Source organism: Python bivittatus, unplaced genomic scaffold (genome assembly GCF_059951505.1).
Source record: "Python bivittatus isolate LINGU-HERP-01145 unplaced genomic scaffold, Pbiv_v1 ctg000080_np1212, whole genome shotgun sequence".
NCBI classification, from domain to species: domain Eukaryota; kingdom Metazoa; phylum Chordata; class Lepidosauria; order Squamata; family Pythonidae; genus Python; species Python bivittatus.
Window position 1 is genome coordinate 14,188,913 of NW_028277035.1, and position 23,539 is coordinate 14,212,451.

Sequence of the window (23,539 nt, forward strand, 5' to 3'; positions counted from 1 at the left end):
TCCCCATTGTAACAAGCACTCTTCCTTCCGTGACAGTCAGCATTCTGAATGTTATAATAGCTCTTCCCACGCCAAAGCCTTCACTGATGCCACTCCCTGTTCATAACTATCACTTTTTCCAAAGGAAAGGCACTTTTGACAGGGGTTGAGGCAACTACCAGGCAAGAAGAGCTCTTTTACAAACAGGCCAATTGGAAAGTGAAAGGAGTGATCTCAACAGAGTATCCTCAGAGGATAGATTCGTTCAGCAGGGACTTGCAAGGAATTCCCACAGGACTTCTTCCTGTGGGAAAGTGCTGAGGCAAAAGGAGCAAATCTGGAGGGCGTCAGGTTGGGGAAGGCAGCTTAGTCTCTCAAAGATGAGACTGCTGTTCTGTCCAAAAGGAATGAAAAGCTTTGAAAGGACCTAATGTTTTCCTTGCTGTAAGTCCTGTTGTGAGAAGCAGAGAAGGTGATGTGCATGGGAAGTTTGTATTTACTAAGACCTAATTCTGTGTCTCCTTAAATTGCAGAGTCACTGAGTCTCTTTGTGCCTAGCATGACTGTTACGTATACAGCTCGGGTAGCCAGTGCCCGCTTTGGTGGCTTCTACAAGCTGCTGAGCCTATGGCGTGGAAGCATCTATAAATTGCTGTACAAGGAGTTCCTGGTCTTCTCGGTTTCCTACTTGGGACTAAGCCTTATGTATCGGTAAATCAGGATATAAGTAGGCATCCGTTTCCCCTTGTTTGCTCAGAACAGCCTAAGAACTTGGGGTTGTGATCTCTCTTCCACCTGCATGTTCAGGCTGTATGAAATTCCTTTTCTAATTTGAAGAGTTACCATACCATGATGAAGTACTAAATCCCAAGTGACATCCTTAAGTGAGAAGCCTTGTTCATTCCAGAAAGTGTATTTTTGCATGAGGATGTATTTTGTTAAAATAATTTTATATAACTTTGCTATATAACCTTGGATCAACTACACGCCCTGTTGTAAGTTAACACAAGTGATGAGGCTAAATATAAATAAGGTGTTGCCCAGTCTCAACAACACTGTCATTAATTTGCTTCTGGGCATCATGAAATTACCTGTGTCAGTTACAGACTATTTAAGCAAAAGAGTTTCCGCTTTCCACTGTTTGGGGCACTATGTAAATATGCCTGTCTTTCTGTTCCTGGTTGAGCTGTGTTGAGGTTGAAAGTTGAATAACCCAAATGTAGATAATGAAGAATCTTGTGTGAAAACGGCCTGTCTTGATATGTTATGCTGGATGCATGGTTCCTTCAATTATCCCAATTTTCTATCTAAGCCCATGGAAGCTAGTCACTGCCAAATAATAATCTTACTTAATCTTGCTCTTCTTTTTATTTCCAGGTATATCTTAAAAGAAGATCAGAAACGAGTCTTTGAAAAGGTGGTCATTTATTGCAACGACTATGCCAATCTCATCCCTATCTCCTTTGTTCTGGGTGAGATGCTTGATTTCCCACCCTCCCCCTCTTGCTCTTCCCATCCCAACCCCTGGTTGGTGGAGCAGGCCCTTCATTCCAAAAGTCTGGCCTAATGCCTTGCCTACTTCTCATCTGCTTCAAGGATAATGGGCAAAATGCAGTGATCTTTTAAGTATGAAATCTCCCCAATTCTCTTGTTTTAGACCTGAGTATGAATCCTCCCTCCTTCATTTCCCCAGTCTGCCAAGGGAATGCCACAGTAAAGGATACTGATTACTAAGCAGTAATGTGTTGATTCTCCCTGAAAGCAAAAGTATAACCCTGAAGTCTACTTTCCTTAATTCCAATATATTGGCCTTTGCTCAGTATTCAGAGGAAAACACATGGCATCTATTCAGGGAAATGCTCATACACATTAGCAATGAATTTTTATTGCAGCATGTTGATTCTTATGGCATTATAAGAATTCCATAAGAATTCTTGGATTCCTAATGAGTAATCAATGGGCTTGCAGAGGGAAGGAATTAAAAATAAAAACCTTGAAAGAAACGGGATCTAAAATAGTCCAGTAAGAGCTGAGCATGCTTAGTGGGCATGAAATGCTGTCCTGACTGTTGGAAGGAGGAATAATCAGTGTGGAATGCTAGTGGCTAGAAAATTGAATAAAAACACTCCACACATTTTGTTATAATTACCACTCTTTGTTGTTACACATGTTTGCAGGGCTGGGTTTTGGCTTTTAGAACAAGTTTTGGGTTTTACAGTAATATAAACTTAGTTCAGAATGAGATTTGGATTGTGAAAGTCATATTCTAATATAATTTGGGAAGACAGGCAGAATATAATTTTAATAAATGAATAACTCTCCCCATCTCCTGGATTCACTCAGGCTTCTATGTAACACTGGTAGTAAACCGCTGGTGGAGCCAATACACCTGCATGCCAATGCCAGATCGCCTGATGTGTGCCATCTCTGGAAATGTGCATGGTGCTGATGAGAAGGGGCGGCTTTATCGACGGACACTCATGCGCTACTGCAGCCTGTCGGCAGTCTTGATCTTGCGCTCAGTCAGCATTGCTGTGTTCAAGCGCTTCCCCACCATGGACCATGTGGTGGAGGCAGGTGAGTGTAGCAACAGAGGCCCATCTTCTTGTTGACCTGAAGTGATTAGATGGGAACATTCTGAAAAATGCAGAAAGTAAGAGTAAGAACTGTTTAGGACATCCTTTAATTTGGAAGGCGTTGCTTGTAAATGCCGCTCTAATGCAGTTTTCAGCTTTCCCCAGCCTGGTACAATCCAGATATATTGGGCTACAACAGCCATTAACCATAGTCAACATAGCCAATGGAGATAATAATATTGTAGACCAACACATCCTGAATATCTTGGGCTATGAAAGTCTGCATGAGAACGTGACAATGTGTCTCCTAAAGAATTCCACCAATCACATGAGTGACATTATGTATTACACCTGCTTCTTTGCCTCTGCTTCAAGGATTCATGACTCGTGAGGAACGCAAGAAATTTGAACACCTCAACTCCTCCTACAATCGATACTGGGTCCCCTGCATTTGGTTTACCAACTTAGCTGCACAGGCACGTAAAGAAGGCCGCATACGTGACAGCTGTGCCCTCAAGTTGCTCATGGAGGTGAGGTTGGGAATCCTAGCCTTTGGATTATAAACTTAAACTAGTTTATTTCCACTTCCCAGAAACCTCTAGATTCTGGAGTTCCAATACATCTGAGCACTTTCTCAGCCAGCCATATTGCTTACAATTCTTCCATAAGAGTAGAGAACTGGTATTTTGGAAGGATTCCCATCAGTTCCCTTCAACATGGCCAGCAGCAAGGAATTGTTAGAATTATAGTCCAAAACATCTAGAGAAAACCAAGCTGTGTGCTTCTGTTCTGTAGATCTAATGTTGCAAAGCAGGGCCAGAGGAGCCTTTCTGAGAGCTGCATCAATAAATCTCCATCACTGAGCCACCGTCACTATCTCTCATCCTAGTCATCTTCGGTTTTGTCTCAGGTGGGGAGAGTGACACCTGAAGTAGAATATGCAGGTTCATGTGGAACAAGCATTCCATCATGCATCCGGGTTCCAGTTAGGTCTTGAAATGCACTGAGAAGTAGTAAGGGTGTTTAAGTTCCAAGGCAATTTAATCTTGTTATCTGGGAAAAATCTAGAGTAATTTATAAAGAGGTAACTATGTAAAAACCTTGAAAACAATGTGGTAATTGCCAGAAATCATGGATTTGTTAAGGTTACTCTTGTAAGATTTATTCTTATTTCATATTCCCTATAGATTGTGTGAGTGCTATGGATGTCATTTATTTAATTCAACAAAGCATTTGACTAAGTAGCCCGTGACATTCTGATCAGTAAGATGGTTATGAATGGGCTGGATGGTGTGAAATTAAGTGGATGCATAGCTGGCTTGAAAATCATATTCAAAGAAGACTCACCAACAGTTCCTCACCAGTCTAGAGAGATGTATAAAAAAACCACAAGGTTCAGTCTGGGTCTATATTCTTCAAAGCTGTCCTTAATGATTTGGATGAAGAAGTGGAGGAAATGCTTATCAATTCTGCAGATGACACAGAATTCAATTAGATATCTAATGCCCTAGAAGATATTATTAAAAACAGTTGTGATAGGTTACAGAAATGGGATGAAAAGAACACAACAAAATTTAACAGAGACAAATGCAATGTTCATTTGGGAAACAAAAATCAGATGCATAGATGGGACTACCTGCTTTTGGGAATAGTACCTGTGAAAAAAATATTAGAATAGTGGTTGATTATAACCTGAATGTGAGTCTGCAATATGATGTAAAAAAGGCAAATGCAATTTTGGCTGCATCAATAGAAGTAGAATGTCCAAATCATAAGAAAGTTCCACTTTATTTTGCTTTGGTTAGACCCTCACCTTGTATTCTGTGTCCAATTCTGGGTACTATACTTCAGGAAGGATCCAGACAATTTGCAAAAGTTCAGAGAGAGGAAATGAAGATGAATTGGGGGTTAGGAACTAAGTCCTATGAAGAGAGTTAGAGATATTTACCCTTGAAAAAGATGACTGAAGGTGGATATGATAGTGTTCTTCAAATACTGAAAGAAGTCTTATAGAGAACCTGTTCTCTCTCATTCCACAAAGCAGGACATGGAATAATTAGCTTCTGACTGAATGTTAGGGGGAAAAAGTGTAACAGTAAGAACCAACCATGGAACCATTACCTGGAAAAGTAATAGATTCCCCTTCATGTGATGTGTTTAAGTGAGGCTAGGCAGCCATCTGTGGGGGATGCTTTAATTTGAATTCTTGCACTTAGGCTGGAGCAGATGACCTTAAATGTCCCCTTTCAACTCCATTATTCAGTGTTTTATTCTCAGACACATAACAGCCTTGTTCTCAGTCTTATTCTGAGTAGTCATTTTTTAGCAGTCTAAAGACTGCTAAAGCAAAGGTAGAACTACTGTATGTGTAAGGTATTGAAATAATTAATATTGGATGATACCAAAATATGCATAAAGTCTGTAGCCAACCTTTTTTTCCCCCTGGAAATGTTTTAATTTCAGTGATGAAATATGATCTGTTCCACTGAGACCATTAGGCCTAGGACAAGCCTTTATCCCAAAACAACAAAACTTAGCCTTAATGGAGTCAGCTCTTTTAGGCAAGTCTAAACATAATATCCCAGAGCAAAAGAACCACCTACTAGTAGTAGCACTTGCATCTTCTCAGGATTAAGTTTTGACTTTTTAGTTCTTATCTACTCAGTTAGTGCCCTCAAACACCTGTTCAGTACTTCCATTGCTTCCTCTGACTCTCATGTAAATGAGGAGTAGAATTAGCTGTTTTCTACAGATTACACATTAATCTTCACACAATTTCTCCTAAAAGCTTCATACCATATAGATGTTGAAGAGTGTGGGAAAGGAAATGTGACTTTTAGGGAGCTTACAGTGTAATTACCATGAGACTACTCAACAGTACCTTAGCACTACTTTCCAGAGCTAGGTGGTGGAACTACTGAAACACCATGCCTCCAAGTTGGAAGATATATGGTCAATTGTATCAAAAGCCATTGAGAAGTCCAGGAGAATCAGCAGGATCATGTTTCTCTGCCTTGTTCCAGCAAAAGTCACTTATTGATTTGATCAAAGCTATTCATGGGCCTGAAGGCATAGTGGAAAGTCATATGTAGTTGTAGAAGTTTTCCATGCCTCACACAAGTAGTGGTGATTGTATTCTCCCTCCAGGAACTGAATCACTTTCGTGGCAATTGCAGCATGCTTTACCACTATGACTGGATCAGTGTACCATTAGTCTATACTCAGGTAAGGTATCAGACACTGAATATACAAATGTTATTTTACTGGTGAATGATGAAGTTTATCCTCTTGTTGGCTTTTCTGGTTTGTGTGTCCTTTTCCTCCTGACTAGGGCAAATTAAAGGATATATGTGGGAACCTCTGTTGAACCAGACTGTAACTCTTAGCTGCTTCTGAAAAATAGTGAAGCTGCAGCCTATAAATCTAATCTGGCCTACCATCCCGGTCAATGAGCAGGACCTTGAGTAAGTCCCCATCTTTGGTGATAGCAGCACAAACAGTTTTCACAACTGGCGCATTTATCTGCCTGATACTGACCTGAACCTCCTCCATATTCCTCCTTTGGGGGAAAGTGCAAGAAGGCTATCAGTTTCTTGGCTGGGCTTTTAGGTGCCCCAGCTGGATTACCTTACAGGATGTATGTCTCTCACTTTTGACCATCTTGCACATTTCCCATTGGAAGATAAAGGGTGATGAAAGACTTATAAAACCACGCCAGGATGTTCCACCCAGGGCTCCTGGAACATAGAGCTGTATCTTATTTCAGCAAGAACTTGTTCCTAGTGTATTTGCTGAGATAATGGCCAAACTCTTAAGGGAAAATTGGTGATGGGAAGGGTTACCATCTCTTGTATCTAACAATTCTATCTCATGAATATCTAGACTATCCATCATCTGTATCCTATACAACAAGTTATCTGTCCAGGTTTCAGAGACCAGTTGGAAAGAACATTCTTATAAATGTAAAGGATTGCATTTTTTAAGAGAAAATCAGTAGATGGGAGAAAAAAACATTAAGCTTATCTTCTACTCCCTGAGTCTTTCCTAATGCCCTCCTGATATATTGGGACTGGAATGTTGAGAATTCCCAACATATATGGCCATTGGTTGGGAATTCTGGGAGCTATAGTCCATATCTAGGAAAATAGCATCAGACTATCTGCAGCAATGTATAGAGTAGAAATCAGAGGTATCTATCAGTTTAGTGAACAGTAGAGATGGGAAGCTATTTGTGTGGAATAAAATACTAGAGAGATGGAATCTCTGTAGAATTCTGTTCCACACAAATAGCCTTTGTACATAGCATTGAGGTTTAACTGATTGACAGCCATACCCAAGTAGTGCTTGTAAATGATTCTGTTTGATCCAGAATTATTCATTCTGAAGAGAAGTATTAAGTGGGATCCTCAGAGCCCTGTCATCAGCTCAGTTCTATTCAAAAACTTGGTAAATGATCTAAAGAATGGGATGGAAAGGATGCTTGTCAAGTTTGCAAATGACACCAAGCTAAAACAATATGGCTAATAACTTAGAGTACAAAATCACAAAAGTGACCTCAAGGGACTGACCAGACAGAATGATGTTCAACTGTGACAAGCAGAGTAGAGAAAACTGAATGCACAGATACAGGACTGGGAAAACCCAAGTTGACAGCAGTGCACATAAGAAGAATGTAGGTATAATAGTAAACCAACATTTGAACACGAGCAAGTACTGTAGCTTGATGCAGCAGTTAAAAAAACGAATGCACTGCACCCAAACCATAGGAAATAATAGTTCCATTGTACTCTCTGCTGCTTAGATTGCATTTGGAGTTCTGTGTCAAGATCTGGTACTGTACTTTAAAAGGGATATGGTTAAGTGGAGCATATTCAGAAGGAGGCCACTTGGATGATAAGATGTCTGGAAAGCAAGCCCCATGAAGAGCAGTTATGGGAGTGAGGCATAGTCAACTTCTAAAGGAGAAGCCCAAGGGGAGATATGAGAGTGGTTTACAAATATATTAAAGGCTGTCATGCGCAAAAGGAGGCATATCTGTTCTCTGTTGAAACCAGGGACGAGACCAAGAGCAGTAAATTGAAGTGAAAAAAAATACATTTATGCTGAATGTTAGGAGGAAGCTAGTTAGGCAGTGCAACAGTTTGCTTAGAAGAGTGGTGAATTCCCCATTGCCAGAGGTTTTCAAGAGGGGCTGGGTGGCCACCTGTTGGGGAGAGCTTCATGGAGTCCTGGTTGGGTTGAACTAGATGACCTACGAGGACCCTTCTCACTCATACATCCTAGGATGATAGTATTGTTACCATTGTTTAATACTTTATTATGGTTGGTTGCATAGTCAGCCAGATGTTTAGACTGGATTTGGCATTTTTATCCACCTATTGAGTCCTTTCCAAGGTCTTGGGATAGGCAGATGTTGTTGTTTGATAGTGTTAGATATCGTTGCAGGATATAAGCTGTTCCAAGTAAAGCTGCCTTTTGCAATTGACTGAAAGTGATTTTGTCAATATTATTATTATTATTTCAAGCATAATTAGCATGTGCATGCTAATGCTGCTGCTATTTTAAATGTTGAATGCTTTAACCATGTTCAAGTTTGAATTGTGGCTTTTATTGACATAATTATTACATATGTAACATAGCATGGTTTTATTGATTGATTGATCGATTGAAGGTTTTGCCTGAAAGGTAGTGTACAAAGTCTAAAACCAGCAAGCCACAAAAGCCACAGCTAAAATTGGCCATAGATAACAGAGCTGGTATATTTAGAGCATTTTAAAACTCTCATACCTTAAGATGTGAAACGAGCATGTCAAGAATTCTATGGATAACATACTACTGCACATCAGAGAACTTGGCTCCAGAATAACTTCATCAGAGCACAAGCTCCCTTGTGGCTGAGATTGCCCTCTATGGTGTGCTTAGCAGGACAGTTAATTTTGCTCTGCCTACCAGTTAATTACACCCACCAAGTGTACATCATATCTACAGAATTACAGTGCTGCAAGATCCTTTACCACCTCGTATCTGGGATCTTTAGCTTAGTCTAGAAGAGCCATATTTTAGCTGTTTATTTACAATCGCTGTCTTCAGAAATGTAACTCGGGATGATATAAAAGTAACTAATGGAACTTAAGTAAATTAGTTATCAGGTGCCTTTCTGCATACTGTACATTATTGGTGGTCAACAACTGAAAAAATGTTTATTGTTCTATTCTTTCAGTGTTACATGAGGTGTAGTCCTAATTCCCACTGGTAACTTAAGAGAGAATGAGAAATAATTATATCTCAGAGTTTTTAAATTATTACGAAATTAAATGTATAATCTGAATATCAGAATCACCACAATTTCTTATATTAGTATTGATCTGAAAGAAGACCTCAATTCTAATTCTCTGAATGAAAGGCGATTAAGCAAGGATTAAGCTGTGCCTGGAATGGCATCTGAAGTAACTAATAAAAAACCTCTTGTTTGAACCAAGAAGCTCTCTGCCTCTTCATTTTCCTTTGCTCTGCTCTGACAGGTGGTTACCATTGCTGTATACAGCTTCTTCTTTTCTTGTCTAATCGGACGGCAATTCCTCGATCCAGCCCAAGGTTATAAAGGATACGATCTAGACCTGTGGGTACCTGTTTTCACCCTGCTTCAATTCTTCTTCTACTTTGGATGGCTCAAGGTAAGACAGAATGGAGCTGGCTAAATTACTGGAGCATCTTGTATAGCAACATTCCTCAAGCAAATCCTGCCCTGATGTGTTGAACAAGAGTTCTCATTATCCCCAACTACTGTGGCCCCCAACCTGGCCCTTTCTAGTACCCTATTAGTTAATGAGAGCCAGTATGAGTAATGGTGATTTTAGCTGGGGATGGCTGGAATCCCCCACCTTGGAAGGCTGCTGTAGGGCAAAGAATTGCTCAGGGGCAGGTCAGTGAACCAGATTTAGGGCAGAGGGAAACAACTAAGAGATTAAGCCTCCTTCCTCCACCTATTTGTATAATTGGCAGCAGATTGGGAAGCTGTGTACAAGGTTGGGAACAGGGACTGTCAGGGGAGCAACCTTTCCTCACTGTGGATTTCTGCAGGTGGCTGAGCAACTCATCAACCCTTTTGGGGAGGATGACGACGACTTTGAAACCAATTTATTGATCGACAGGAACTTCCAGGTAACCCCAACCTCCCCTCTTCTGCTAAGGTTCAGCAAAGTAACATTCAGGAGAGATTATTTTTTCCATGATTCAGTAGTTGCAAATCTGACCCCTGTCCCACAGCTGAGATTCTCATCCCTCCCTACCCACATACATACATACCCTCCATACTTACTGACAGACACTGCCTGCCTGCAAAAGGGATTCTTCATGTTTGCTTTTCTTCTGAAGGTCTCCATGATGGCTGTGGATGAGATGTATGGGGACCTGCCTATCCTGGAGAAGGATAGGTATTGGGATTCCTCAAACCCACGCGCCCCGTACACAGCAGCCACAGTTTTTCTGTTGCAACAGCCATCATTCCAAGGCTCCACGTTTGATGTGACGTAAGGATTTCTGTTTTCTTCATGCAGCACAGAAAAAGGGAATATAAATTATTAACCTGAGGTTATTAATGGGACGAGGGAGAACACAAGGGGATGAACCTGCAGCATAGTCTATCTATTTTCTCCCTTTTGGGTTTTCCTCCTTTTTTGGGGTAGATCAACAATCTTCTCCCATTGTGCACAAAGCTCCCCACTGGCAAGACCATGATTGTGCATTTTCCACAAGAGGGAAGCCCTGTTACTTTCTAATAGAGGAAGTATCTGAGCATGGCGTGAAATACCACCAGTTGAGCAAGTCCCTTCAACCACTTGTCCTTGCTTTCCAGACTGGCAAAAGAAGATATGCAGTTCCAGCCTCTGGAGGAGATTGTCGAAGGCCTTGAACAGAGCCGCCATGTGCCTGCCCACCTCTTAAACCGACTGCTCTCTACAGCTCCTACCTCGGGTGGTTTTGGACGTCGACTCTCTCTGCTGAAGCGCAAGAACAGCTGTGTTTCAGAGCCATCGACCACCTACAGCTGCCTTTGTCAGGACACACAGGCCACTGACTGCACATGTTCCCCGCCCGCCAGGCAGCACATGCGCAGTAACAGCATTCCCTTCATCCCTGAAGGGGAAGGAGGCCCTGGCCACGATACCGCTGGCCCGGGAACAGAAGCATGTAGCGTTCTCCCAGAGGCTCATGCTGTTGAGTTGGGTGATCTGTCTCAGAGCGTTTTGGGCCAGGAGAGTGTTGCAGCTGCCCCCCATGATCCAGATCCCCTTGTGGATACATCAGTTCACACAACTGGTAATGTCTTGTCCTGGCCTCTCCTAGAACATGACTCTTCAGATACTTCCTTCTTTCACAACCCAAAGGAGGTGCCCAGCAAGGAGGGTCTTCTACCAGTCAGCTATCCACCCTGGCTGCAGAGCCCCATTGAGGAGGAAAATGTGGCATGACCCAATTATTGGGTTTCCATAGGTGAGATGGAGTTACTACCCTGTTATGGCAATCTTGTTGGAAATAGGCCTTGAAAGGAAGGACCAGCAGAAGTGAACTCACCTTTGTAAAAACTACCTTTGCAGCAGGGGCTCAGGGGAATTTTACGAGATGATGTTCAGACACTCTTAATTCCATTAGCAAATACTCTATCCCTGCCAAAGAAAATGCTAGTTTGAAACCTTGCTTTTAATGTAATAAACTATGTGCAAACATAGGACAGTAGACATGTGTATTATACTGCTTTGCAGTGCTGGTGACTGTTTCTCATTCTTTCTTCTCATCAACATGAGCTGAGAAGGAAAAAGCCAAGAGTTGTAAATGAATTCTGTGGGACTTTTTTCTTTCACCACCCTCTATAGATTCAACTGATTTGAAATTATGCTTTTATGAAGTTTTATTAAACTTTTGTTTGTAAAATGTTAAGACTTTTGGATACTTTAAATCCTACTTTAACTCCTTACACCTTTAACAAAGCAGTGAGTAACTTCATTCTGCCAAAATCTCCTGTCATTTTTAAATATTATTTTGGCCTCTGGAGAGTGCAGGAGGAATGACAGGGATGTCTCTGAATGGATTGGGCTGAAATTTTTGGCTTCTTCTAATTTAACAGAAGAGTAGTTCTTAACATCAATGTATTATGATTCAAACAGGACATCCTTAATGAGTTCCTCTTGACTGATGAGGAAATTATTCCATCTAGAAATAACCCTAGCTCAGGGATTAGAGTAACCATATATTAATTCAAGTAATAATCTACTATTGTCAAACACTTGTTGATATTTTATAAATCCAGATTATGTAGGATGCATAACTAAAGGTTTCAGCCAGTTCGGTGTAGTGGTCAAGGCACCAGACTAGAAAACAGGAGACTGTGAGTTCTTGTCCTGCCTGAGGCACAAAGCCAGCTGGGTGACCTTGGGCCAGTCACATGCTCTCAGCCCTAGGAAGGAGGCAATGGCAAACCACTTCTGAAATCTTGCCAAGAAAACTGCAGGGACTCGTCCAGGCAGTCGCCATGAGTCAACACTGACTTGAAGGCACCAAAATAAATACTGAAGGTAGTATTGTTTGTAATATTGCCAGAGGCACTGTAATTATTTTAGCATCAACATTTAACAAGAAAATCAGGTGATAATCTGTGTAGTTAGGAGGGTTTCTACCAGCCTTCAGAATGTTTATGGAAGACTTACTGAAGGAGGCAGGCAAAGCTAGGCTTTAAAAAGTCTCATTATAAACCTCCAGTAGTACTGGGGCAATACAATTACCAATAGATGTCTTACACTTTTGAATAAGATACCCATCAGGCTCAGGTGCTTTTCCTGTTTTCAGATTTAACATTATTATTTCTTGAATAGTTAAATGCTTCGTTAAATATACAGGTTGATCATGCCTAACCTCTGGAATAGCAAATTAAATAAAAATTTACTTTAAGATCCCTTGAATTTTAAAACCATATAATCAGACTGAGGTAGATAATTTATATCCAAGTCAGCTATAGCATATGAACACTGAACTTGAACGTTTTTAATAATGGGGCATTGTGGCAATTAAGTTAAATTCATTTAAGAAGAAAAGATCTACACAGCTAGGGATAGCCTTAAGAATTTAATTTAGCACAAAACTGGCACCTACCTGTTAGATGCGTAACTTGGAAAAAATGGACTTGATTTGTATTGGTTCAAATGACAGAAAGAACAAACTGACTTTGATTTGCTGATTGCGGCCAAAGAAATAACAGGACATAATACAGCAACTTTGCTGAAACCAACCAGGATAGCACTCTAGAACCTTGTATATAGCGCTGTGAGTTCCACAATGATAGAAAAGGAGGAAATGCAAGTACTATATTAATTTTATACCCTCTATTGTGCATCTAACCCTGAAGTATTAACTACAAGTATGCAAAGCATTTCAAATTTGAAATATCACTGGAAATCATTCAATGACACTGTGAGCTCAAAACACCAGGTTGGTGCTCTTTCAGTTTGGGCAGAACAGCTGTTCTAGGCTTGGGGCAGGGTGTTTCAAGCTGCAAATGTTTGGTATGCCACAAATACTACCCTTTAATCTCCATAACCAAACTTGTGATAAAAGATGAAGATTGTTAATGCTAGCTGCACTTTTCACTTCAAAGCTAGACAACTTTTATTTTATTTTGTGGTTTGTTTGTGGCCCAGAAGACTTAAAAAACAGACTGTATAAATGTTAGCAAGTTTATTAAAGTGGTCTTGCTACTCAGATTAGGCTAAGGGATGCAAAATACTTTATTTAAAATAAATTATTTGAAAAACAAAGCTGTAAGTCCAGTTATTATAGGACAGAAAAGACTTCAGAGGCTTCTAGAAGGTAATATACTGTGCTTGTTTTAATCTTCCATATATCCTCTGAGCCATTCAGAGTTGTCAGAGAGCTGCAATGTCCTACTGTAATTTTTTAGAGACAGGGCAATGGAATTCTTCATTACATAATTTCCCCTAAAGCAGACAAATGTCTTTACTCAAACGTTGTCTGAAAGGCAGGAAGAATTCCCATTTCCCCTATTATACCAATAATTTATTTTATTGAAACAAAAAAATTACAGTGGTACCTCGGGTTACGAACGCCTCTGCTTACGAACTTTTCGGGTTGCGACCATCTCCGGCCACAAAAATTTACCTCAGTTTGCGAACTCCGCCTCGGGGTACGAACCGGATCCGTGGCCATTTTCCGCTGTGCCACGTGGTCCGCGGCCATTTTCTGCCCGTGCCACATGGTCTGGGGCCATTTTTCTGCCCGTGCCACGTGGTCCGCGGCCATTTTCTGCCCGTGCCACATGGTCTGCGGCCATTTTTCCGCCTATGCCACGTGGTCCGCAGCCATTTTTCCACCCATGCCACGTGGTCCGCGGCCATTTTTCCGCCCGTGCCACGCGGTCCGCGGCCATTTTTCTGCCCTGCTGCGCGGTCCGCGGCCATTTTTCTGCCCTGTCGCGTGGTCCGCGGCCGTTTTTCTGCCCTTGACGCGTGGTCTGCGGACGCCGGAATGGATTAACAGTAATTACATTGAACCTTATGGGAAAATTTGCTTCGGGTTGCGAACAAATCGGGTTGCGACCAAAGTCACAGAATGGATTAAATTCGTAACCCGAGGTACCACTGTACATAATTTCAGAAACACTTGTCTCTAAAATATTCAGTACTCTGTCAAATATTTAAAATATTCTGCAAGGGACAGTACTACTGTTATGATTTTATTTTATGGTAATTCTCTTTCTCAAGAGTTAGCACTCTCTTAGCCAAGAGTTAATATCAACAGCAGGGATTTTCCAAGCCTGGATGTCTACTGTCCCATTAGTCAGCCTGCTGCTAAAAATAGTGCATGAAGTTCTTTAAGAGATATTCCTTGTTGCTTTTCAGTTGAAAATACCACGTGCAGAGCAAAAAATTACTAGTGACCATGTGGCAATAATAAAGGTAGTGCAAAAGGTAATAAAAACAAAAAAGGGTCCTATCTTGACTTCTACCATATGATCTTAGATCCTGAAGTTCAGATTTCCTGCCAAAGATGCCCTTCCCAGACTGAAGGAATGTGCACCATTTGTCTATTTTACATTGGAAGACAAAAATTTAACTTTAATGTAATTCCTAAGGCATGGGATAAGAAGTTAGCCTTTGGAATAATCAGCACTACTAGAGGAATAATGTGACAAAGAACATTTTAGAGTCTTTATTTGTAGTGAAAAGATTCTACAGACATATTTCCCCCCACATCACTGTATGCCAGGTTTCTATCCAATAGAAAAATAAAGAGGCAGAGACCTGCCTAGATGAACAAATCGCTTTACAAAATGTTTCATTTACAGCATTAAAACTATATTTACTAAAAAATAAAAAATAAAAACGAACTTTAAGGAACAGATTTTAAAAGGAAACAGCTTCTTATAACTCCTTCCAGGATGGAAGGGTGATCCAAAATTAGACAAGGCATATTAACAGAATAAAACAGAGTAACTTTTTTGTTGTTGTTAAGAAAAAGCACCAGACTCTAAATATTGCTGTGAAAACAGTATGGTTATAGGGATACACACAAATGATTCATGGGCAGGACCGCAAGATTTCCTCTTTCTTTAAGTCTGTATCTAGATAGCATTTATATAGATTCAAGTTGTGTTTTTTCTGCATTAATCCCTTCTTGGAAGGTAGCCACTAAGCAAAGCTATGTCTGGTGAGCTTTAGGCGGTGCAACAGTGGAAGAGGAAGCTGTCAGGGTTGCTGCTAGTTGTCCTAGGGCTCAAGCTCTAATCACAGGTCCACGTTCAGAGCTATCAGCTCATCCTTGCAAATTCAATTCTCAAGACAGGCAGAGCGAGACTGGTACTCTCGCTCTAGCAAAAGAGAGCTGAACTACCAGAAATTGAAAATACCCTCCCTGTAGCATGAAATAAGCTTTTAACATAGCAAACTGTAAGGCTACGCAAATGCCACACACCATGTAAAATGTAACAGGAGGGATGACTAAGAAATGGTGAAGGACACCTCTCTAGGTGACTTGTTTTACAACAGCTCCCAGCACCGTGTGGTGAAAGAAAAGACAAGTGCGTTTATGTTTGCTGGAGAAAAGTCAATCCTTGGCTGCCTCATGCCACATTCATCTAATTTTAGAAGCAAAAGCATTGTGACTCAGTGAAGGAGGACTCCTGAGCAGCAGAAAATTAGTTTCAGCAATATGGACGGAGGCTGGAATTCCCAAACAGATACCACTGCACAGAGTAAGAGCTCAAATTCAACCCTCCTTTTGGATAAACTCAAAGCACACATGCACTAAACAGTTTTTACAGATTACAATCCTTAAGAAGGCTTGTCTGCATCAGAGCAACAAGGGCTGAGCTCGGCTCAGGTGACCCCGGCGAGTATTGGTGGCCAATCTTTGCTGGGCCAAGAAGGACTGGACTGTTGGAGGATTGGATGATCGCTTTTCTGTAGCTCGTTGGTGCAGCGCTAGGCCCTGTAATAGGGGAGAGGAATGACTTTTGATTTGCGCAATCAGACACTTGGATAACAATTGTCTAATATTCTTTTGAACAGAAGAAAACATAATTATCTCAAATAGCCCAGGCATTTAATAATATTCAGTGTTGCTGAAACCAGACCTGAAGCAGCATGTAACAATGTCTAAGACCCTTACATTGTAGAAGGGCCAATAAAATACTAAGTGTTCAATTGGCACAGTTAAATCTTTTGCTGCCAAGGAAAATAAACTTTCTTCCACATAAGCCCAGATCCCCAGCAGTGGAGAATCTTAAACACTCCCATTTATTTTAAGATTCTTCTCTCAGAACTGCCTGTTGCTTGCAAACTAACACTGCCAGGTTTTTTTGCTCCCTTTTTTTTGTAGCGTAGAATGTAGACTATTTAGAAATGTCAAGAGGTTAGGGAAACTCTTGACCTTACTAAATGTATTGCTCTCTTTCAAATTAACAATGTCCTGCATGCCCCCACAATGTCAAAAGGCTCTCTTCCTATACCCTTTTCATCAGGAGCAAGCTCTGGATTGGCTAGAAGATCCTCACAATTCTGGGATGGTAAATTGCATATGAATGACCTGCCTCTATATACAGAATTATGAGCCTGTATCTTTGTCCAGGATAAACTGTTTCTATGCAGTGACATCTTATGTGTGGCCATCGCTGCTACTAGATAACGTTCAGGCTCTGGCTGTTCCCCTGCCTTTCCCTCAAACCCAAGTCAAACTTACCATGTTATACCAGGCAGTGATGATGAGTTTTTCTTCTTGCTCCTGCTGAGATTTTGTCTTCTCAAAATCAGACTAATACAATGAGAAAGTGAGAATGGAATACAATCCCTTCAATACCAAAAAATGTCAGGGCAGCTAGGAACATTATAAATGAGCTTAAAAAAAATAAACCCTTCAAATATTATGGAGCACTTTTCCAAATGGTATACCCTGAACAGATAGATGGGTCTTAATAAATCTCCCCCTTTCTTAAGGGAAACTCTTTAACTACTCTGGTATAGCCAAGTGGGACTCATGGGATGAAGGGCACCTACATACCTCTCCTTCCTTCAGCATCTGCAAAGGGAGTCAGTCCCATTAGATCTTAACTTTTAAAAAAACTCCCTTCAGAGCAGGGTTTTCAAACTTATTCTTCAATCAGTTAGCTAAAAAATAATTCCTCAAACCCCTGATCAAGAGGCAAAGCTCTAGTGATAGAAAAATGGCTGGATCCAAGTGAGCTTCTGTTTTGCCCTTAGTCTCTCACAGACCCCTCAAGTCCTGGCTAAAGCCTCAGGTTCCACAGAAGATAGTTTGAAAAACCCTGCTTTAAAGCACAGCTCTGGCCTTCCATTGCCCTATTTGTCTTCTCTCACAATATTCCACAGCTCAATTCAGGAAGGGGAGAAAATAAAAGAAAAATGATTCCTCGATGTCATAAAAATGTTGAAGATGGTTGGGAAAGACTATACCAAGGCAACAAAAGGATGGCTGCAAAGCCAAGTGGGCCTCCAAAAAAGGCAGGATGGGGAGGAGAAAAAACCATGAAAAACAGGGAAGAAAAAGAAAAAAGGAGAGTCAACAAAGCAGACTGAGAGGGATTATGTACTCAATGTGCTGCTGCTCACAAAGGGGGGGGGGGAGTCCCAACATTTGTGATTGGCAATTGCCTCAGAAGAATATGGGGCATTCAGGATGCTTTCCAAGAATTCCGCAGATCAGAAACCTCGATCAACCCACATTTATTCTTGAGCACAATCAAGTTTGAGAAAGTGAATATATTCACCATAAAGAATAAAGCCCCTGATTTAGAACAGAATGTTTTCAGAGTTTTGGTCAGATCCTTGCTTGAATTCTGAAAAGCCTTCATCAGAACCACTAAGTCATTCCAGACAATACTACTTGGCCTGCTCCAACTAATTTCTAAAGGAGGAGAAGTCCTTTCAATCTGGAATCATATATACCAACTCGCTGCTATATTAAGACAATAAAACTGTAACTGGTATTTTAAGACCAGCTAAAACAATGGGTGAGATGGAAAGGGCATTTCTTCAGGTTGCTGCAGACTCCCAGTCTGCCAATGAAAAAAAAGAAGCATGCAAGAAAAAGCAGTTTCAGAAGCTGTAAAGAAGGTAAGAGAGACAAGTCATGCCACATTTGAAAGAATTAACAGCCTGGGAAGGCACCTGCAATAGATCTTGCCAGTTTTGTAAGTATTATCAGGCTCACTGCTTCAGGAAGTGAGATTGGGAAGTTAACAGGGCAGAAAGCAGTCACTTGCTTTCGGGCCTATTATTTCATCTCTCTACAGGTGCCCAGAGGGAGTCAAATGGACAGAACAACCTCACGTATAGAAGATTAAAGAATTGCACTGTCTACAACTAGGTCATGTACAGGTAATTATTACTGTGAGTTATCTCAGGAGGCCAGAAAAAAAAAAGCCATGTGATTTATAAAATATTCCAGTAATTTAAATACATAGCCTGATGTTGTGGTTGCCTGAACAAGACACTCCTCCCATGCAAGATGAAAATGAGATTGGTGTACTCAATAAATCATTATTTATTTGTTCACATATCACACTAAGTCAAAATCTAAAAAAAATGTTAATATTTAGTGCAAAATGTGAATCTAGCCAACACATAAGAAAGGCTGCAATTCTTGTCCTTAATCAGGGCTGGCAACCTGAGGCCAGAAGGCACAAAACCCCCAAGCCCTTCCTTTATGACCTCTGAAGCCACCACTGATTACAGTTCCAGAAAACTAGTGACATAGCTGGCTTCCAATTTGAAGAAGAATCCATAAAAACCTGTAGTGTGAACTCTAAATAAGCATGATGTAGCTTGAGAAAATTGAAGACTCCTCCCCAACTTTCCCCCAAACCCTAGGAAACAACCCTAATAAGTCCTGGCCCACTGATTTCATATCATCCACCACCCACCCATCCAAAAATGTTTAAATGGGGCCCCTAGCCATGGAAAAGTTGCTTACCCTGTCCTTAACAAAGGAAGAGGACCTCACCTCTAGGTGGCTTATTTTCTTATCTTTTTCTTGCAGCTGGTTCTTCAGTGCCTGAATCTCCAAAGGAACTGCATGAGGCTGCTGCTTGGGGTCTAGCTTCTTGATGACCTGTGGAAGAAGCGAAGCCACTGCCATCACAACCGAGCCTCTTGAGAACATGGACTTGAAGTGCTCAGAAACAACATTCTTGAATTGAGTCACCCTGAATACCAAACAGCATATTCACAAAGTTCTGTTTGCGTCACAACACCCAACAAAAGTCACAGAGGCCTGGTCTACATATATGCTAAATCACAATTAGTAGTCTTTTTGTTAGACTACTGAACATAAACCAGGCAAAAATATAATTTTTAAACCATTGTTTGGTTTGGTTTATAAATCCTGGCTTATTTAGCCATGACTTGTTATACCTGAACTCAGAATCCTGACATATACTGTGACCTGCCCAAGGCTTTTTCTAACTCATGGATGTGCAAGATCAGAGCGGCCTGAAAACAGAGCAACTCGCTCACTGCATTTTCTCATTTTTTCTCACTATCCCTAGCAATCATATAGTTCTTCCCAACACTTTTATGAGCACAAGACAAATGGGGAAGTCTGATTTCCATATGCTAAACTGTATTGTTTGCTATCATGAAGCATAATGCCATTCCATAGAAAAAAAGCTTACGGTCCTCAGAAAAATACACACAGGTAAAAGACATGTCTACATAAAAACTCTCAAATGCTTCCAAGAAACCCTCCAGGGTAAATGGTGCTTTACTGCTCTTAGGACATTGGAGATACCATTAAGATAATGGCAAAAGAAACAGAAGGTAAACAAGCCAAGAATTAGCCAGACAAGTCATAATTACTTTGCTTAACTGAAAGACAGTTCAGTTCACCAAATCTTGGCTGAAACACATCTTGGTTCAACATTACAGATGAAGCCAGCAATTCCATGAGACTTAATTTATACTGTTCCTTGTGTTCATACATAACAATGCAAATACAAAGACCTTGCTTACTGTGCAGGCTTTGTCCATGTAGCGTTTATACCGCTCCTCCATAGCTCTCATATCTTCATCCTTTTTCTTCAATATTTGCTGAAGTTCATCAATTTTCTTGGCAGCTGTTGAAAAAGGAAGGGACACTGTTATCTACAGTTTCCAGTTTGAAAGTTTGTGGTGGGGAGGTAGGGAAGAAAGAAATTTTATTCCAAGTCCCTGGGTATCCCAGCTGAGAATGTCATTCTAGTTACAGAACACCTCCTCTCACTTGGTGGTCAGGAAAGATAAGGCCAATCTGTTGTGCATCTAAAGCAGTGTTTTTCACCTTTGGCAACTTTAAGAAGTGTGGGCTTCAACATGTTGGCTGGGGAATTCTGGGAATTGAAATCCACACAACTTAAAGTTGCCAAGGTTGTAAAACCCTGATCTAAAGCAATAGGACCAACTTTCAACCACTTACTGTTGCTGTCTACTTTGGGTTCCAGTTCATCAAGGCATTCCTTCTTCTTTTGAAGCTCTGCATGAGCCTCATGCAATTTCTCTCTGGTTAGGAGATGAGACAAATGGGAATTTGTTACACAACTGATTTGAAGAATAACAATCAGCAAGTCAAAGGCTCTGGTTTAGAAGTAAGTTAGAACCAATATGACTCAAGCAGTACTGCTAGAGCCTTTAACAGGCTGAAAAATATAGTCCTTCAAAGTAATATATCAAGTTTCTTAGGCTTTATATTCACAGAATCCTTTTTCCAACCCCACCTTAAAACACAGTGAATGGAATCACTTACAGGTGCTCTTCCAGTTTCTTCTGCAACAGCGAAGACTAAAGAGAAAAAAAAGAAACAAGTGCTCAGATTCATGTTCATGCTGAGAAAGCAGACTGGAACAACATAACATGCTCTCTTTACATTAGAAGGAGTAGTGCTATGCTCGGTATACATGGCATCAAACATTAAAATCTATGTATTTTCATAGCATTCAGTACATACAGTCCTGGAAACCTGTTGTATCTATTCACTGGCCTTGAAAGCTTGTTGGGGACATTAGGAGTAAGTTCAGATTTGTGATCACAAACTAAGGAAGATAGGTTGGGATGCTGCTGGACTCAAATATCCTTTATGAAGATGCAGCTGGAGAATCCCATTCAGATCCATAGGCACTGGATCCTCTAAGTACAGAAGCCGACCGATAGAATTTGTAATGTAACTGAGCTAATATAGTCTGTTGTTCAGCACAGAATCCTGTATGTATCTGAAACAGCTACTGACTGGACAAGGGAAGCTGCAACTCCTCTGAGATATTTTGTAATACATACAGTAACATATCACTACCTTTTTAGATCATCAGCATGTAAACTGGAACAATTATTTTATATTTATTGATCATCACACTTAGATTCTGCCTTCCTCCTGGGAGCCCAAGGTAGCACCCATGGAGTCTCCTTTCATTTCATCTTCACAACACCAAGATTGTGAGACAGACTGGGCTGAGTTCAAAGCTATGTAAGGAGCAAACAAGCCAAATGTCTCCCTAGTCCCATTCCAAACACTAAGCCACTACGCTACCCTAATAACTCCAAGCAGACCATATCAGTGCTTGGCATGGAAACCCAAATAACTACCCCTTGTTAATGCACAAAAAACAAATTCTAGCAGAAGAAAAACAACAGCGCATTTTAGGAATGTAACACAGATTATGGGAGCAATACAGAATATGCAAGTACTTACAATGGCCTAGGCAGGACAGCCAGCAAGTCAGAGGGGAGAGAGAGAGGGCTATTAGTACAGTGGATTGGGTGTGTGAAGACCCAGGAGAGAAACAGAGGTCTAGCTAAGGGATCATGAATTTCAAGACAGGACACAGGGAAAGGACATCAAGGATAGTAACACAATATTCAGGCAAGTACCATTCTCAGCTAAATAGCACTCTTTGTCCAACATGGGTACTCCCATAGTTATAGTTTAATAACTTTCAAATGTTACAAGTCAGCCTTGTGTGTGCCACTTATCATGGAAGTCTGTAATTAGGAAAAAAACTCTCTGCCATCCACTTAAAAAAACATGTGAAAAGGCACCCACGATGTTAAAGCTTAGCTCTCCATTCGCTGTTCTGAAGTAACTGGTAAGGATAAGCAGGAAATATACAATTGTCCCAACTTATATTCAAAATTCAACACAGAATTAGATGGTGGAGCACGGGATACATTTCTTTTTAAAACAGCTCTACATAATTGGCGGGTGGGTGATACCAATCCCATTATTGCCTTTTTGTAAGGAGTTCAACACTGAGGCAGGGAGTAGACAGAATATCAGCCTCTATTAAACTTTCCTTTTACAGATTCCTGTAAGGCCCACTTAAGATGTTCTAAACCCATTTTCAGAGCAACTCACATCTTCTGCCTTGCTTCCTTGTTCTTGGAGGGTACGCTGGAGTTCCTCCACTTGTGCCTTAAGCTCAGAGATCTGTTGCTGGCTCAGCCTAGACAAAGAAAGCAAGATACTAGCACTGCAAAGCCCAGCAATGTAAATGCAGATTGTTCAAAAATATCTTCCTTTGCATTTTAAGTTTTTGGTCCTGTGCTCACTTTCGTAGAAATAAGCCGCCTTGCATCCACCAGGCCTTACTTCTGAGTAGGTACATCTAAGACTGCATTTAAAATTAGTTTTCCAATAGCAAGATAACCCAGCCTTGCTTTTATATGAGATTCAGACTAAATCTTCACACATTATGCTAACCCATGGCTCACTTAATGGTACCATGTTGAATAAATCACATCACACAACATAAAACCAAACAAATCACAGGAAGATTTGGCATGATGTGAGAATCAGTCCATTGAATCCCAAATTATTATACAACTGGTTAAAAATTAAGCCTGAAAAAGAACTCCATCCAGTCCCCAGTCCTCAAAATGGTAGCTTTGTGCAACCAGAAGATTGCCCAAGCCTCTTTTCCCTGCAGGAAGAATTTACTATCATAAATAGTGGGGCTTTCAAACATCCCTGATTCATGGCTGTTTCTGCAAATGCTATAAAGCTACGCTTTTGTCAAGTCCTCTCCTAGCTGCAGAAAACTACCAAGGGCAGCCCAGTGTAGCTCAGGACTGTTGGGGTTTCTCTACAGCCTAGTCTGCAATCACAAACATTCACATTCTCAAGACCCAAAAGACTGCTCTGTTGCTGAGAAGAGCTCCTTTGAAGTCTTGAATTATGAGGCCTTATAATTCTCTGTAATCCCCAGCTACATATTATTTTTGAGTGGGTATGGATGGGGGTGGGGTGGTAGAATTAAGGAAACAAATAGCCAAGGCTATTTTCCATTTCTGAGCGACTCCAATGCAAACAGAGAGGAATTCACCACTGCTATTTGAAAATGTAAGAACTATAAGGTAATTTATTAACTTTATATTCATACTACATCAGGCAAAGCATGCTTGTGCTCAAGTCCCCCCCTACTTAAATATAAAAAC

General features: G+C 40.8%; 2 protein-coding genes across 3 annotated transcripts in view; one reads left to right on the top strand and one right to left on the bottom strand.

The window, feature by feature from the left end:
- Positions 1-538: 538 nt before the first annotated feature.
- Positions 539-11,026, top strand: BEST2 (bestrophin 2). Its single transcript, XM_025168521.2, has 9 exons — positions 539-690; positions 1,357-1,451; positions 2,323-2,556; positions 2,931-3,085; positions 5,703-5,780; positions 9,077-9,229; positions 9,636-9,716; positions 9,930-10,084; positions 10,411-11,026. The coding sequence occupies exons 1-9, from the start codon at positions 539-541 to the stop codon at positions 11,024-11,026; spliced, it is 1,719 nt and encodes a 572-aa protein (XP_025024289.2).
- A 4,167-nt stretch (positions 11,027-15,193) lies between these two features.
- Positions 15,194-23,539, bottom strand: part of HOOK2 (hook microtubule tethering protein 2) — a 29,067-nt gene continuing 20,721 nt past the window's right edge. Inside the window, exons 16-22 of one of the 2 annotated variants that reach the window (XM_007420971.4) lie at positions 22,461-22,548; positions 20,859-20,893; positions 20,532-20,614; positions 20,090-20,193; positions 19,083-19,190; positions 16,803-16,874; positions 15,194-16,052 (exon numbers count right to left, since the gene is read on the bottom strand). In XM_007420971.4, coding sequence (XP_007421033.1) covers positions 15,915-16,052; positions 16,803-16,874; positions 19,083-19,190; positions 20,090-20,193; positions 20,532-20,614; positions 20,859-20,893; positions 22,461-22,548 — 628 coding nt within the window. In that variant the 3' untranslated portion in view covers positions 15,194-15,914. Of the gene's footprint in view, positions 16,053-16,802; positions 16,875-19,052; positions 19,191-20,089; positions 20,194-20,531; positions 20,615-20,858; positions 20,894-22,460; positions 22,549-23,539 lie in introns of both variants that reach the window. The other variant, XM_015888655.3, reaches the window with a different exon arrangement.

What these genes read in the sequence shown, in the direction of transcription:
- BEST2 (XM_025168521.2), top strand. Translation starts at nt 539, where the DNA reads ATGACTGTTACGTATACAGCTCGGGTAGCCAGTGCCCGCTTTGGTGGC. An exon ending in GGACTAAGCCTTATGTATCG is followed by an intron (nt 691 to 1,356) that starts GTAAATCAGGAT and finishes TTTTATTTCCAG; the next exon opens with GTATATCTTAAAAGAAGATC. An exon ending in CCCTATCTCCTTTGTTCTGG is followed by an intron (nt 1,452 to 2,322) that starts GTGAGATGCTTG and finishes GGATTCACTCAG; the next exon opens with GCTTCTATGTAACACTGGTA.